General features: G+C 36.3%; 1 protein-coding gene across 1 annotated transcript in view; it reads left to right on the forward strand.

Moving 5' to 3' along the window:
• ERMP1 (endoplasmic reticulum metallopeptidase 1) overlaps window positions 1-17,489 on the forward strand; it is a 43,118-nt gene that overhangs the window by 17,046 nt on the left and 8,583 nt on the right. The window contains exons 6-13 of the mRNA XM_011376637.2: window positions 498-590; window positions 2,704-2,916; window positions 3,682-3,902; window positions 7,398-7,572; window positions 7,989-8,179; window positions 10,444-10,596; window positions 12,814-13,016; window positions 13,618-13,733. Of these exons, the coding sequence (XP_011374939.1) occupies window positions 498-590; window positions 2,704-2,916; window positions 3,682-3,902; window positions 7,398-7,572; window positions 7,989-8,179; window positions 10,444-10,596; window positions 12,814-13,016; window positions 13,618-13,733 (1,365 nt within the window). The remainder of the gene's footprint in view (window positions 1-497; window positions 591-2,703; window positions 2,917-3,681; window positions 3,903-7,397; window positions 7,573-7,988; window positions 8,180-10,443; window positions 10,597-12,813; window positions 13,017-13,617; window positions 13,734-17,489) is intronic.

Genomic DNA, 17,489 nt, shown 5'->3' on the forward strand with positions numbered 1-17,489 from the left:
TACTTGCCTTTTCTAGAACATGTCATCTTACCCCACAGTGTGACAGAAGAACAGAGGAGAACTATTTAGCAGTTCATTCCCAAAAGATGGTAATAGATCCTTCAGGGGACTTTGATTTTCATTGTTATTTTGCTTTGCCCACACCCTCGGTGGCTTGTACAGCTTATTTGAAGTTAAAATTTGGCTCTGGCTTGGCAAGTATGTAGATGGCAAAGTTTTGATGACCTCCCAGTCTCAATATTCCTACTCCTTGGCATGTGACTTGTAATGCTTCCCTGTGTAGTAGTATACTTCCTCAGTCATTATGTATTGAATTATGTACCATAGCTATAGAATTTGGAAGAGAATTTACATCATTCATCCATAAATGTGACAAAGCAATCATGCCACTGCTTTGACATTTTGTCTTTTAGGAATTTAATATATTAAACAAATAGGCCTAAAGCAAAGTTGATCTTTAAAGCAAAATGACTTTTTTTTTTCCCTGTATGTCTTAGGAATAGACTTAGCTTTTATTGAGAATGGATATATTTATCACACCAAGTATGACACAGCGGACAGAATTCTAACAGATTCCATTCAGAGAGCAGGTTGGTATTCTAATTTAGACTTTTCATATATGGTAAGATAGAATATAAGGGATGACCTATAAACCTATAAATATTCTGTGGCCTGTGCATTAGGGAGGCAGCATGTGGTGTGAATGAGTGGGGGCTTTGGAGTTAGGGATAAGAGGGCTTGCATTTTAGCCTTGAAATCTAGTTTAGCAATTAAGACCATAGATTGTTCATTGTGAGGAATTGGAAAGGAGTTGAGCCAGGGTTATGGTAAGATTGCTGAGCGATGAGAGTGTAGCTAAAATGGAAGCTATACCTTGGAGGGGGCACCAACACATTTGGGCAGCTTGCCCAGGTATAGAAATCAAGATTGGGTAGTGAGGGTAATTGAGAGGATTATAGGACAGGTGTCAGGACAACACAGGGGCAAAGGAGTTAAAGTGCTTTCCAGGGGGATCTGGAGTAATCAGGGGAGGTAAATCTGATTCTGAGCCTTAAAGAGTTGGTAGGGTTTGGCCAAGTGGAGAGGATGTTCCAAGTAAGAGCACAGCATACGTAGGGTGTGTTTCTGTGTCTGTGTGGGGGGTGTGTGTGTGTGTGCGTGTGCTGTTGAATAGAATTGTCAGACTACAATCTAAATGGAATTTGTATTTTCAGAAATAGAGGGAAATGAAGTAGGAGTGTATGGGGTAATTTGTAGAAGGCTTTAAAAAGCAGCAAGATGCTGCTGCAGAAATAAGGAATCATTAAAGGCCTGAGTACTTGAATGAATGATGGTTTAAATGCTGTTAGTCTGTTAATGCTGTGTGGAGTGGATGATGGAGAGCGGGGAGAGCCTAGACTGTGGTGTTGACGAAAGATAGAAACGAAAGGGGAGGGATGGAACATTAGATAATTAGATGTAAATTCAGCAAGACTTGACAGGTTAGATAGACGGGATGAATCAGATGGATGGCAGCAAAGATGATTGCAAAGTATAAAGCCTCAGTAATGGAGAGGGGAGGAGACTATGAATTCTGTCAGACATATAACATGGATGGGATCTGTGACCCAACCAGATGAAAATATAGATGTAGTGTTAGAGCTCTTAGTCAAACTTGGTATATGGGTTTGGGAATTAAAAGCATAGAGGATACCACAAAAGTATAGAAAATGGAAATGTGTTTTGGAAGAGGGAAGCAAAGTTAAGGACTAAACCTGAGCTTTGGGGAAACACATTTTAAGACAGACAGAGAAGTCATGAAAGAAATCTCATGGTAAGACAGTGTGGTTGGTGTCTTAAGTGAAAAGAAGAGAAAGTCAAGGATGAGATGAGAAGCAGGAAGAAATGCCAATCATGCAAGTCTTCTTATTGCTGCTATGTTAAAGGTCAAATTCATTCACTCATTGATATAACAAATATTTATTATAAACCTCTAAAGTGTTGGGTTCTGCCTGCTAATGACTCTCCTTGCTCTCCAGCTTCATTTCTGAATCATCTCTCTCCTCATTCATGACTTTCGTTTCTGTATTTGGAACTTTCCCTCTTCAGGGCCTTTATCTACACAGTTCCCTTAGTCTGGACAGTCTCTGCCATTGTAGCTAGCTCCTATTCATCTTTTAGTGATAAATATCACTTCCTCAGGGTTGCTTCCCTGCCTTCTCAAATGCATTAATCTCCCATGACATGTTCCCAGGGGACTCTAATAGTTCTCCTTATTAATTTTTTTACCGAACTGTAATTGACATTCCTTATTCATAACACATGTGTAATAACTTGTTTGGTGTCTTTCAGCTTCATGAGAGGCCTTTGTCTCTTACTTCACCACTGAATTTTTGGTGTCTAGAGCAGGGTCTGCTAAATTAAATATATATTAAATGAATAAGAACTAAGAAACAGCCGTTGGGTTTGTCAACAGTGAGGGTACAATTGATCACAGACTAGTTCCAATAGGAGGGAAAGAATGAAGGCCAGTTGGCTGAACTTCTACGTGGGGAGGAAACGGAGTAGGGGCATGGGCCTTATATGAGAAATTTGGTAAGAAAAGTCAGGGAGAGCAATAGGATGGTAGAAAGCTATTTCTCTTCATATTCTTTCTAGGTATTTCTTTACTCAAACAGTGGATGGTTTGTTCAACTTTGTTATCTTTCTTTTCTTTACTAATAGGTGACAACATTTTAGCAGTTCTTAAATATCTAGCTACATCTGATATGTTGGTTTCTTCTTCTAAGTATCAACACGGGAACATGGTCTTCTTTGATATACTCGGCCTGTTTGTCATTGCCTACCCATCTCGTGTTGGCTCAATCATTAACTACATGGTGGTAATGGCTGTTGTTTTGTACCTGGGCAAAAAATTGTTGCAGCCCAAACATAAAAGTAAGTATTTTCCCCTAAAACTGCAATACTAGCATAGATATAGAATTTGGCTGAAGATTTTTAGTCAGTTTGCTTATCTTTCCAAGAAGTTAAAAGCCTGAATAAAAATCATATTTGATTTATACTTTAAGAAATTTCTAAATGAATAGCAGATTAATATGCTCATAATACTTTTAGTCTTGATGAAGCAGGCAATTTTTATGTACTTTACGTACTCCATAGAAGTACCACATAGGAGCTATTGAAAAATGGTTTGTACAGATTGACTTTTAGTGAAAAATCCCATTACAACATCTTGTCCACACTGCAGACCAATAGCATACTATTCTGAAGTATGAATGAACTGCTTCTGCTTAAATTGGTCTCTTTCACTTGAAATGTTTTATAACCTAGGTTGGTATGTGCTGTTAGAAGATAAAATGTTTAGCAGCAATTTAAACATTTCAATACACAAAACATCCCAAAGGTGATGAAGATTAAGACTGCCCACTTTCCCAGTCAGGAATATATCTGAACTATTCCTGGAAGACTTATTTTTTTGGTTCTTTATTACCCACAGACTCTCAGTAAATGTTACCTAAGTATTATTCATTGATACCTTCCCTGCTCTAATATTTAACAAAACTTACCCCTAGGACATTTTGATACCTTTCAGTTACAGTGGTGAATTTTCTGTTTTAACTTTTGCCCCTTTAACTCTACTTACTCGTTATGAAATTGTTCAATAAAGATGGTGATTTCTACTTTGTGTTTTCTCTTCATTAGCTGCTAACTACACAAAGGACTTCTTCTGTGGACTTGGCATCACTCTGATAAGCTGGTTCACTAGCCTGGTGACTGTTCTCATCATAGCAGTGTTCATCTCTCTGATTGGACAGTCTCTCTCATGGTATAACCACTTCTATGTCTCCGTTTGTCTTTATGGAACTGCAGCTATAGCCAAAATAATATTCATACATACCCTCGCAAAAAGATTTTATTACGTGGTAAGTGTTAGGCTTATTGATTTCTTTTTGCTGCCTTCAAGGATTAAAGACAAATTCAAGTGGGATTCATTGTACAGTCATGCACTGCCTAACAATGGGGATACTTTCTGAGAAATGCATTTTCATCATAAGCGATTTCATCATTGTGTGAATGTCACAGAGTGTACTTATATAAACCTGTATGGTAAAATCTACTTCTGTAATTGTATGTTCTATACTTTTATAGACTGACTGTGCAGTAGGTTTGTTCACATCAACATCACCACAAACAGGTGAGCAATGTGTTGTGACTGACTGTCTCAAGGCAACAGGAATTTTCAGCTCCATTGTAATGTTATGGGACCACCATCGTATATGTGGTCTGTCAGTGACTGAAATGTCATTATGCAGTGCATCACTATATTTGGCCTTTTGAGCTATCAAAAATTGTTTGACATGGTTATAGAAAACTGGCTCCCAGAACCGTGTTAAATTTCTGAAAGGCTTCTTATTCTGAGGGTTTTCTTAAAGATTTCGAATGAGATTATAAAGCTGTAAATAGTGTTTGGGGTGGTAACAGCAAAACTTGTTAGCACAGCCTTTGGGCCTCTGCTGAATCTGCCTCAGTTTTTGTAACTATTCTTTTGAGTCACCAGCCCTCCCTGGGCTCACCCAGTTATTTATATTTGAATAACTGTTCTCCACTGGATTGTAAACTCCATGAGGGCAGGTATTATTTTGTTCGTTATTCCCTGTGCATAGGCGGTGTCTGACACATAGCATTACAATGCATAAGTATTTGCTGCCTGAAAGAATGTTGCACTTAAAGCTGAATTTAAAGTTTTCCCTTCAGTTTCCTTCATTTTTGAAAATCTATGTGTTGCTGATGTAGATTCTGACAACATGCATATATGGTATGGGGGTTAAAGGCACGTTGGTATGGGAAAAAGGGGAGATAGGGTTCCAGAATGATTTATGCTGATTTAGACAATATTGCCATATTGTTATGGTTTCAACTCTGTACATTTATTTGGTAAAAATACAATTAGAATTCGGGTTGAAATAATGGGACTGAAAATAAATTAACAGTGAGAGAGTAAGCCATGGTTTCTGATTTTCTAAGTGAGTTAAAGGGAAAACCTTTCTTAGCTCTGTTATTTTTCCAGACAGCCAGTACACAGCTGTTTTTTTCAGTTTGTCCTGCTAGGGATTAGAAGGGAGACATAGAAGACTAAACTCCAGCATCCTTTCACAAGGATGTCTCTGGTACCTGAGTCGCAGTTTCAGTTAATGTTGGGAGATGATCTGAGGAGCCCTTCCATGTTTGCAGTGCTTATTAAAGAAAGATTCTTAGAGGTTAGCCATCCATTAATGGTTGAGCTCATACTTGTATCTTAATGGCTTCAGTTTCCAAAAGAATTACACCGTGAGGCTCAATTTCACATGCTTATTCTCAGTGCAACAGAATGTCACCAGAGTGTGGCTGATTATTGTTGATGTGGCGGGTGGGTGGGAGGGGATGGCAGGTAGAGACAGGAATGCTTAGTAAAATTCCATTTACTTTGACTAATTTCAGTTGTCCAATCATAAAACTTTGGGCTGAAAGCACAATGGAAAGAGTAATGTGTTTTATTTTCATTTCACAAATGTTCTTTGAATACCATGTTAAGGCCTGGTGATACAGAGATTCATAAGGATGTGATCTCTTTCTTTGAGGAGCTCACAGTTTCATTTGGAAAAATGGGGAAACCATAGTGGTTACAGTACATTGGGATGAAGCGAAATAGAGTGACATATAAAGTGCTATAGGAATATAGGGCCAGGAGAGAGGAACTTTGTTTATGGAAATCAGGAAGGCTTCATGAGGGAGGTGGTGACATTTGAACTGGGATTTTGAAGCACAAGTAGAAGTGTGTCACATAGAGAACAGGTTGATGGGCAGTCGAAGGTGGTAATGTACAAGATGTGTTTGGATCACAGTCAGTAAAGAATTCAGTGTGGTAAAGACAAGGTGACAGCACAATAACTGGAAAAGTAGGGCAGGGTAAAGTTGGAGCATGACCCTAAAAATTAATGGGGCCACCATTAAAATTTTCAAAGCAGGATAATGAGTGAGACAATTTGTAATTTAGTACAAAAACCCATAACAATGTATAGAATGGATTGGAATGAGTGGAAGTGGGAGGGATCAACAGAGATAGGGAGAAGGGAACCGGATTTGAGGGATGTTTGTTTCATCTTTGGGTACAATCTGGGAACTTAATGTCAAACATATTTTCAGTTATTACAGTCTTCATTGCTGAGATCTTTGTAATTAAATATCTGAGTGACATTCAGCTTCAGATTGAATCCTAAGAATTATTGTCCTCATTTTTAAAGATCATGCCTCTTGATTAACACTGTCGAACATCTTAAGTATTTTACTATAGCCTGTCTTTCATTGTTCACGGGGGTTTGTGAACAATCAAATGAATTTTGATTTATTTTGAAAACATGTTCTTGTTTTGAATTCTTGAAGTAGTGGGGTTCCTTAAAACAAACATGCCCTGGACTATACACAGAAGTGAGAAGGCAGAGAAGAGAATAAAGTATATCTATTCCATTTTAGTTTTTCCGCACTGAAATATCTTTCATGTTTTCTTTAATAAAACCTCTAGTTCAGATGTTAAAATTTATTAAGTTCATATGGCAATTTTCTTCTGAAGAGCTCAAGGTGCTACACAGGAATACTCAGACTTCAAAGCTCAAAAAATATTCATCAAATTTTATAATGTGAAAATTCTAGAAGTCCAGGCCGGGAGGCAGAGTCGCACTACAAGATCAGTTGGCCATAGAAAACACTCAGGAATCATGCAAAACCCTAGACGGCTATGTGCTCTAAGGGTCCTGCACTTTTTCCAGGTGTGCCGTTGCTGGTGCTGCAGCAGCTTATACCACATCCTCCAGTATCCCTGGGAAATTGGTTCCCAGATCTCCTCAGACACCAAAATCCTCGCACATTCAAGTCCTTTATATAAATCGGCATACTAGTTGCACATAACCTATGTACATCTTCCCATATACTTTAAATCATCTCTAGATTACTTATAACTAATACAATGTAAATGCTAAAGAGTTGTTGTACGATGGTACTGTTCTACACAGGCCATTTTTCTAGTGTGCTCGATAATTCTTTGTAAGTTGCTTAAGTAGAGGAGCTTACAGAGGTGAATGTTTTAGGAGGCTTCTTTCTTCTATTTTAGAACATTTCCAAAGGTTACTTATAGCCCGGTGGAGGAAAAGCACAGAGTATGTATGAGTAATGGTGTTTTTACCCCATCTTATTAAATTCCCCTTTCCTGTTTAGCAGTTTGAATTTATTGCTACATGATAGGAGGTAGCTTTGTCAGTATTTAAAGTATAGACCCTGCTTAAAACAAAATGTAGCTCTTCAGAGCAGTAGAAATTATATTACAATAGAATATCTTCATAAATGGCCCATAAATAAGACAACTTGTGTTTTTTTCTTTATTTCAGAATGCCAATGACCACTACCTGGGAGAAGTATTTTTTGACATCTCGCTGTTTGTGCATTGTGGTTCCCTTACAGTTCTCACTTATCAAGGACTTTGCTCAGCATTTATTAGTGCTGTCTGGGTGGCGTTTCCTTTGCTCACAAAGCTTTGCGTGCACAAGGACTTTAAGCAGCATGGTAGGGTATTCTTGGTTTACATACAAATAGGAAAATACCTTAAAATATATAAGATAAGGCTTCCAGGGACTATTTCTTTTTTTGATCTTTTTGGGTAGGCTTTCTAAATTGTTGTTGTTGTTGTTGTTGTTTTTAGTTTTCAGATCACACAGATTTTTATCTCATACCTTATGCCCTATTCCATTCTCACATTTATGAACACATACTAATACATTACTTATGTATTTTGTATAATTCTTATTTGTACTTTACCTTCTCTGAGTGAAAGAGTTCTGTGTCACTAGATAACATGTACCAAAAGAGCAAGAGTCACATCTAACCTAATTTCTGTTAGGTGCGAAAGTATACTGGTACTATAAAAATTTGTATCTGACTGTAGAATTTCAGAGATGTGTGTTTTCTTTCTTTTTCCCTAGGTGCCCAAGGAAAATTTATTGCCTTTTATCTCCTGGGGATGTTTGTTCCTTATCTTTATGCATTGTACCTCATCTGGGCGGTATTTGAGATGTTTACCCCTATCCTTGGGAGAAGTGGCTCGGAAATCCCACCTGATGTTGTGCTGGCTTCCATTTTGGCTGGTTGTACAATGATCCTCTCCTCCTATTTTGTAAGGAAAAAAACTTTAAAAAAAAATTTTCTTCTCCATTTTTTTATATAAATATGTCATGAGTTTAGCCATACTATTCTATGAAATGGTGTTGCTTATAATTTATTGAGATAGTCTTAAGCAAAAGAAATAGTGAATGGGTGTGCATATTATGGATTCAGAATAGTAAGAAAATGTAAAATGGGGTTTTTGTGGTGGTTCTTTTTGCCTCCTCATCTTCCCAAATCTTCTGATTATACCTTTTCAAATAACTTTTCAAACTATCAGAATGTGAATTTGTAGAATGCATACCAAGTGAGAATTGGTAGAGTTTGCTTGGTAGTAAATTTTTAGAATGATTCTGAATAGTGTGTTTTGAACTTACTAATTAGAGGCCAATGTTAATAAATACATAGTTTATTACTGCTATTAGAGCTAGTGAGGGAAGACTAATTATGATGAGGCTTTTTTCATTATCAACTACCTCGCTGCTAGCACAGCAAAATTCATTAATTGAGTTTGTCTCCTTGAGTGACGTACACTATGATACCCAAAATGCCTTTAATTTAGCAAGTAATGAAGGCATATCACAGGCTTGTCATTTTGCTTTATCTATGTTCTGCCCTTAGAGGGAGAGTCCTACCTTTGTCCTCCCTTCTTCTTTTCCGTGGGACTCTCCAGAGGGAAGGAAAGACATGATGCAGAGTTGACAGCCAGAGCTCTGTTTGTAAGAGCGAGGTCCAGGCAGGGTCCTACCCTTGGCATGGTATCAGCACTCTCTGGGACTCAGGACTCCGACCCCTCCAGGAGAGGCAGGTCTGTGTTGTGTGGCTCTTTTCATTGGAATCCTGAGAATAAGAAGTACTTACTGAATACCTACAGGCACGCTCTGAGATTTGAGGCTAGGGGACCAAATAGAAAAAGTAGTTATGACTTTATTATAGTTCTTTCCTCCATCCATGGAGATGATATTCATATAGTAAAGGGCAGCTTGTGTGGAGGTTAGGATCTAGAGACAGCAGGTAAGAATACCACATGCATGGTCAGCATTATCGATGGAAGTCTATGCACAATATTGTTAGAGGTCAGCTGTACTAGTCCTAAAAGAAATCTGAGCATTCCAGCCATTTTACCTTTAATATAATGATTAAATCTTAACTGGTATTCGCAAGGATGGATGGAAAATTCTAAAATGTTCTTTGTTGCCTTCAGGGTTTACTTATTTTGGTTTTGATATTAAGCCTTTAAATCCTCTGTACATGTTAAATAGGTTTCTGTTGTTAAGATTAAAGCACATGGTGGAGTTCTGTCATATGTAGATTAGGTTCTAATCTAGAGTCAGCTACGTCATAAACTGAACTCTCCCCGCCGGCCCAGTGTATTTAAATCATAGTCAATAATGAAAGCTATTGTGCTCATAAAAGATGATCAAAATGTGGGGCATTTCAAATGTGGGGCACAACTGAAATGGAAGGTTTCAAAATGAACTCTTGAAAATTCGCTGTGGAAATTAAAAATGATTCCAAAGCATTACATCTTGGAAACCATAAGAAAGAATATTAAAGTATATTATCTTCTAAATTATATTTTATTAGGAAAGCTCTTGGAGAGTGCCTCTTGGAATACTTTAAAACCTCATTTAATTTTCATTATGTGAAATAGCTCTGCCGCTCTTTGATGCTGTGGGTTATCATTCTTTTTATTTTCTTCTGTGTAGCAGTGTTAAAGATGATGGGTTATTAAAAGAGTGAGCCCATCCTCCTTGGGTAGTGGAGAATTGAACCACAGTGCATATGTGGCACATTATAAAAGCATTGAATGAAATTTGAATTTTATCGAAATAGGCCTTCTTATACCTAAAAGCTTACCTCTGGTTCTTTAATAAAAGCCTGATGTCATGATGTTTTGGTAATTAAATAGTCCGCTATGCAGTGTTAAGAGCACATTCATAGAAAAGGAAAGAAAATAAGTTCATGGTTTGTTGATGGATCAATATTCTATAGTCTCTTTTCAGCTGAGCAGACACACTGTCTGAGTTTCCTTTTTCCGTCTTGTCTGGCTGCCTGTTGAAAAGGCATCATCATGGCAAATGGTGGCATCTCTCATTTATCTAGGTTTTGACTTGTGATAAAAATCCCTTATAATTAGTGCTTTGTTTACTGGGTGTTGGAGTATGTTAGTACATGCAGATAAATTTTCCCCATTATTTGTTGGGTTATAAAATTGTCAGTTAAAATCACCTTTTTGCCAATGGTAATGTTTCTATTTTTGTGTGTGTGTTTTAGATTAACTTCATCTACCTTGCCAAAAGCACAAAAAAAACCATGCTGACTTTAACTTTGGTATGTACAATTACATTCCTCCTTGTTTGCAGTGGAACTTTTTTCCCGTATAGCTCCAATCCTGCCAGTCCAAAGCCAAAGAGAGTGTTTCTTCAGGTAAGAGCAATTTTGCGTGAGCTATTTGAGATTCTAGACAGGAAAGTTTTCTGTGTTTTGAGCTTCACTAGTCAACAGGAAAACTGACTTTTCTACTGTTGACTTAATTTAGTTGTACTCAACTGTTTTGTAAGTCGGTGAGGAAAAGCCTGACCATCAAGAAGCATGTTTATCCAGCTACACACACTTCTCCCAATAGACCGAATTGGAAATAAGCTGCCTGTTTTTATTACTGGTCAAAGTGTAAAAAGGCACATACTTGGAAAAATAAGAGCAAATATGTATCATGGAATAATGAACTTTTATAAGTATAGGTTGTAAAAATGTCAGCAGGCTAAGTAAAAATCTGAACTCCTGATATTTTAAAATGCTAGTAGAATTGATCTTAGGTAATGCTCAAAGCATATGTGATAATAAAAATATAATACTTAGAAATGGATTAATTAAATGAGATTTAGAACTTTCTTAAATTTCAAGTTTTTCTGCAAACTTTTTAGAGTTAGTACTATAAAGCAGGAAAAAGGACTAAGTTGCCTTACTTCCAGTCATCTTCTCTGTTAGAGGTTGTGGAGTGGCCAAACAGAAAAGCCAAGAGTTGTAACCTCAGTAATTATTCAAGGATTTGAATAACATCTGAATTTAAATATCAGGAGATTTCGAAAAAGGGCTGACTCTTCTTTGTTTATTATCCTGGAAGACACAGTTGATACATTTTATGTGGCAAATTTTAAAATTTGCAAAACCTTTAGTGAAGAACAGCTAGTTTTTAGGAGATTTAATGTTTCCAGTGACTTGCTAATTTTTTTTAAATTTATTTTTAATTATAGTTGACATACATTAGTTTTAGGTGTACGACATAGTGTCTTGCTAATTTTTATAATCACATGAGTAGTATTTAGGAAATGCTAGATTTTTATTTTTAAAAACTCTTGTTCTCATTGATTTTGGGGCTCACTTCTTCCTTCGTGCCAGAAGTTGGTGAACTTTTCTGTAAAAGTCCAGATAACAAATATTTTAAGATCTGCCAGCCATATGGTTTCTGTCACAGCTACTGGTTTTACAGATTGGAGGCAGCCATAGACAATACCTAAACAAATGAGTGTGGCCATGTTCCAATAAAGCTTCATTTATAAAAATGGTAGTGGGCCATTTGGCCTGTGGGCTGTGGTATACCCGACCCCTGCCCTATGCAGTCCTTTTTCTTTTCCTGTTTTCATTCTTCAGGCTGATTTCTGCTATTAATATATTCTAGATGGAACATGGTGGCCTTTCATAGAATTCTGTTAGGCACAAGTCTGTCATCTAGTGGTGAGCTGTGGTTCCTGTTTTTCTCTGCACATGAAACAATTAGCTTCATGAAACATACAGAAAGAAAAAATGTCTGTGTATGTATATTTATCTTAGGATGTATTTGTTTTTAAGTCCTTATCTAAAAGGAGTTTTAGTGTTCATGTCTTTTAAATGTGAAATAGGTTTTCATTTTTTTTGATGAAATTTAAATATATTTGTAAGAAATAATAAAATAATCATTTGCATATCCATTGAGTTTAAAAGAAAGAACATTAGCAGTACCTAAGGAAACCCAAATGTCCCTTCTTGAAAACCTCTCCCTCTCCCCAGCCTCCAAAGAACTACTCAGCCCCTGTCTTAAAGTTTGGAGTTAATCACTACCTTTTCTTTATTTTACACATATGTGTAAATCTCTAAACAACAACATATAGTTTTGCCTATTTTTGAACTTCTTACAGGTAAAGCCATACCATAAATATTCCTTTGCCCAATAGCATATGAAAATCTTCCATGTTGATCTGTGTCAATTTAGCACATTATTTTCATTGTTGAATAGATATTTGTTGTAGGATGATGCCCCAGTTTGCCCATTCTACTATTAATGAACATTTGGGTTCCCAGTTTTTGCTAAAATGGACAATGTCGAATCAGCACTCTTGCACCTTGCAGGAGTTTCTCTAAGGTACATATTTAGGAGTAGAATTGCTGGCTTGAAGGTGCATGTTAACTTTATTAGATAATGCTAAACAGTTTCCGAAAGTGATTGTGCCAGCATATACTCCCGCCAGCAGTATATGAGGGTTCCTATTGCTCCACAGCCATATCATTTCTTGGTGTTGTCAGACTTACTCATTTTTGTTAAGCTGGGGTGGAGGTGTGGGTGAAGGAGTGAAACAGTAGTTTTCTCATTAGTTTAGTTCTTTTCAGCATATGACTAGAACATTTCATGGCTTGGATGGCAACGTAGTTAAACGGGACTCTGGAATATGGATCAATGGATTTGATTACACCGGAATGTCTCACATAACACCTCATGTTCCGGAGATCAACGATACCATCCGAGCTCACTGTGAGGAGAATGCACCCCTCTGTGGTTTCCCATGGTATCTTCCAGTGCACTTTCTAATCAGGTTGGTTCACTACTTTTCTGCTTTAGCTGGAGGTTGGTTTGTTCTCAAGTCTTATCACTATATCATTACTTCACTTAAACTGGTTAACACAGAAGTCAAGTGACATTTATACTATTTTTTTCTATTACTACAAAAGTTCTGGGTTTTTTTGTTTGTTTTATTTTTTAGTGGGATAAGTAAATCAGAAGTGTAGTTTTGCTTTTTTTTAAATTTAGGTAGCCTTTCCAATAGAAATCTAAGTAGCTAGAAAAGGTGGCCCTCTTAAGTGATCTAATATAATAGCAGTTAAGCATCAAGTTCAAACTGTTTCTTTTATTTCTGGGGTATTTTTATGGTTTGGCAGTGAAGAATTAGATGAGAAGAAATAGGACAGGTAGTAGAATCAAGATCATCTAGGATCTTTTATTCTTAATTTTAGGAGGGTTTTATTATGTAATAACCTGGGCTTCAGAGGCACTGGCATTGTTTATCGAGTTTCTTTTCACACCTCAAAATGTGTTTCATATTTCTCGAAGACTTCCATGAGTTGTAGAGAGCTATTAAGTAATAAAGCATCCTAAATATTATTGAAATATTGAACACCGAATTCCTTTCCAAATAGGAAAAATTGGTATCTTCCTGCCCCAGAGGTTTCTCCAAGAACTCTTGCTCATTTCAAGCTTATATCCAAAGAACAGACACCCTGGGATTCTATAAAACTGACCTTCGAAGCAATAGGTAAGTCATATGACAGTTTTTTCTTCTTGCCTTCAGTTCTTAAAATTTTTAATCATGTATGTTTTTTCCTCAACTTTGTAACAGTGACCAGCAACTTGGTGTTTCTAAAAGCAATTCAAGCTGGTTATGATTTTTTAAAGAAAATTTAACAGCCTTTATATTTTAGAGCAGTTTTAGGTTTACAGGAAAATTGAGCATAAAGTAGTTTCCATATCTCCCTTCCTCCTCAGCTTCTCTGTTAACATCTTGCATTAGTGTGGTACGTTTCTTATTAATGATGAGCCAATACCGATACATTATTATTAACTAAAGTCTTTAGTTTACATTAAGTTCAGTTCACTCTGTATAATTACGTGGGTTTTGACAAATGTGTCCGCCTATTCAGTTTCATACAGAATTGAGTCACTGCCCTAAAAACCCCGCTGTGCTCCACTTATTATTCATCCCTCTCTCCTCCCACTTCTCCCAGCAGCCACTGATCTTTGTACTGCCTCCACTATTTTGCCTTTTCCAGAATGTCATATAGCTGGAATCATACAGATTGTAGCTTTCTTAGATTGGCTTCTCTCATTGAGCGATATGCACTCAAGGTACCTTCATGTATTTTAGTAGCTTGATAATTCATTTCTTTTTATTGCTGAATAACATTATAAATGTACCAGTTTGTTTATCCATTCACCTACTGAAGAACATGGTTGCTTCTGGTTCTTGGCAACTATGAATAAAGCTGCTATAAACATTTGTGTGCAGGTTTTTGTGTGAACATAACGTCTTCAACTCATTTGGATAAATATCTAGAAGCACAATTGCTAGCTTGTATGGTAAGCCTATATATACCTTTGTAAGAAGCTGCCAAACTGTCTTCCAAAGTGGTTGTACTATTTTGCTTTTCTACCAGTAGTGAATGAGAGTTCCTGTTGCTCTGTCTTCTCACCAGCTTTTGGTGCTGTTAATATTTAGGATTTTAGCCATTCTGGGAGATATGTAGTGCTATCTCGTTGTTTTAATTTGCAGTTCCCTAGTATATGATATTTAGCATCTTTTCATATGCTTATTTGCCATCGGTATGTCTTCTTTGGTGAAGTGTCTATTCTGATCTTTTGTCTATTAATCGGGTTGTTTGTTTATTTATTGTTGAGACTTAGGAGTCCTTTGTGTATATAAGTCGTTTATTAAGTGCTCTGCAAATATTTCCTCCCAGTCTGTCTGTCCTTTCATTCTTTTAATAGCGTTTTTCAATTTAATGAAACCCAACATAATTAATTTTTATTTCATAGATCATGCTTTTGATATTGTATCTAAAAATCATCGTGAAACCCAAGGGATCTGGCTTTTCTCCAGTGTTATCTCCTAGATGTTTTTGTGTTTTACATGTAGGTTTACATTTTAACTTATTATTTGTGAAAGGTATAAGGTCTAGGTTTAGATTTTTTTTTTTTTTTTGCATGTGGATTTCTAGTTGTTTCGGTACCATTCGCTGAAGACTATCTTATTATCTGTTACCATTGAATTGCTTGTGTCTTTGTCAAACATCAGTTGATTATATTGTGTGAGTTTATTTCTGGGCTTTCTATTCTGTTCTGGTTATCTCTCTGGTTTTTTTTTTTTTTTTGCCATTACAGCATTGCTCTGATCACTGTGGCTATACAGTAAGCCTCAACATTGGGTTATCAGTCCTCCAACTTTATTCTTCTTCAGTATATTGCTTGTCCTTTGTCTTTCCACATGTCAGTTAGTTGATGTCCACAAAATAACTTTCTGGGATTTTGATTGGAATTGCATTGACTCTTTAGATTAAGTTGGGGAAAATGACATCATAACAATATTGACTTCCTATTCATGACGTAGAATGTCTGTGTATGTCTTGTTTGAGCTCTTTTTTCATCAGAGTTTTGTAGTTTTCTTCATATAGATCTGTATATCTCTTAGATTTATGCCTGAGTATTTCATTTCTGGGGGTATTAATGTAAATGGTATTGTTCATTAATAGTATATATAGGAAAGCAATTGACTTTTAACCTTGTATTCTGCAGTCTGGCTATAATTGTTACAGTTTTTTTTGTTGATTCTTTTGAATATCCTACATATATGATCATGTCATCTTCAGTTTTATTTCTTCATTAATATCACATTATTTCTTTAGCCCATTGATATAATGGATTACATTAATTGATTTTCAAAGTTGAACTAATCTTATATAACTGGAATAAGTCCCACTTGGTCGTAGCATATAATTCTTTTTTTATACATTGTTGGATTTGCTCATATGTTGAGTATTTTTACATCGATGTTCATGAGAGATACTAGTTTTCTTGTAATATCTGTGTGTGGTTTTGGTATTAGTGTAATACTGGCCTCATAGAATTAGTTTGGAAGTATTCTCTCTGCTTCTGTCTTCTGAAGATTGCAGAGAATTTGGTATAAATTTCTTCCTTAAATGTTTGGTAGAATTCACCAATGAACCCATCTGGGCCTGGTTTTTTCTGTTTTGGAAGGTCATTAATTATTGATTCAATTTTTCTAATAGGGCTATTCAGATTATCTTTTTTCTTGTGTGGCTTTTGGCAGATTGTGCCTTTGAAGGAATTGATCCCTTTCATCTGGGTTATCCAGTTTGCAGGCAGAGAGTTGTTCATAATATTTTTTTATTATCCTTTTACTGTCCATGGAATCTGTAGTGATATCTTCTTTCATTTCTGAGATTAGTAATTTATGTCTTCTCTTTTTTCTCTTATTTAGCCTGGGTAGAGGCTTATCGATTTTATTGATCTTTTCAAAGAACCAGTTTTTTATCCCATTTTCTCTGTTAACTTCCTGTTTTAATTTCATTGATTTCTGCTCTCACTTTAATTACAGTTAAGTCCTCAATGTTGTGGATGGGTTCTTGGAACTGACTTAAATCAATAATGTATAAGAAAACGAGTTTTACCATAGGCTAACAAGCGTTAAGTTACAAAAATACCACCATATTTCTAAAGACTTATAATATTAAACATTGAAATAAATGTGAGCTATATACACACTTAAGAAAGATTAATAAAAACAAAATAAGTATTTTCCAAACTGCTTATTCCAGTCAGGGTGGTGGGTGGCCAGAGTTCATCTGAGCAGCTCAGGGAACAAGCCCAGAACCAAACCTGGACAGGATGCCATTCCATTGCAGGGTGAACTCACACACACACCCCCAATACTCATTCATGCTGGGACAATTTAGACAAGTCAGTTAAGCTAAGGTGCACATCTCTGGAATGTGGAGGAAACCGGAGGACCTGGAGAAATCCCATGTAGACATGGGGAGAACATACAAACTCCACACAGACAATGGCCCCAGCCAGGAATCCATTTTTTATTTTATCAGTGTTAAAATGAAATGCTGAACAATATGAAGTTATTTGAGGATCTGCTGTATTTATTTTCTGCTTAGTTTGTATTAATTTGCTCTTGTTTTTCTAGTTTACTAAAGTGGGAGTTTAGACTGATTTTAGATTCTTTCTTAATGTTATATTTAGTATGTTTCCAATGCTATATTTTTCCCTCTAAGCACTACTTTCGCTCCATCTCACAAATTTTAAGTGTATTTTCATTTTAATTTAGTTCAACTTATTTTTAAGTGTTTCGAGACTGTTTTGACTCATTTGTTACTTAGAAGTGTGTTTTTGGTCTTCAAATACTTTGGGTTTTTCCTGCTATTTTTCATTATTGATTTCTAGTTCAATTTCATTGTGGACTGAGAGCATACACTATATGATTTGTTCT

The sequence above is a fragment of the Pteropus vampyrus genome, unplaced genomic scaffold, assembly GCF_000151845.1.
Source record: "Pteropus vampyrus isolate Shadow unplaced genomic scaffold, Pvam_2.0 Scaffold301, whole genome shotgun sequence".
In the NCBI taxonomy this organism is placed as follows: domain Eukaryota; kingdom Metazoa; phylum Chordata; class Mammalia; order Chiroptera; family Pteropodidae; genus Pteropus; species Pteropus vampyrus.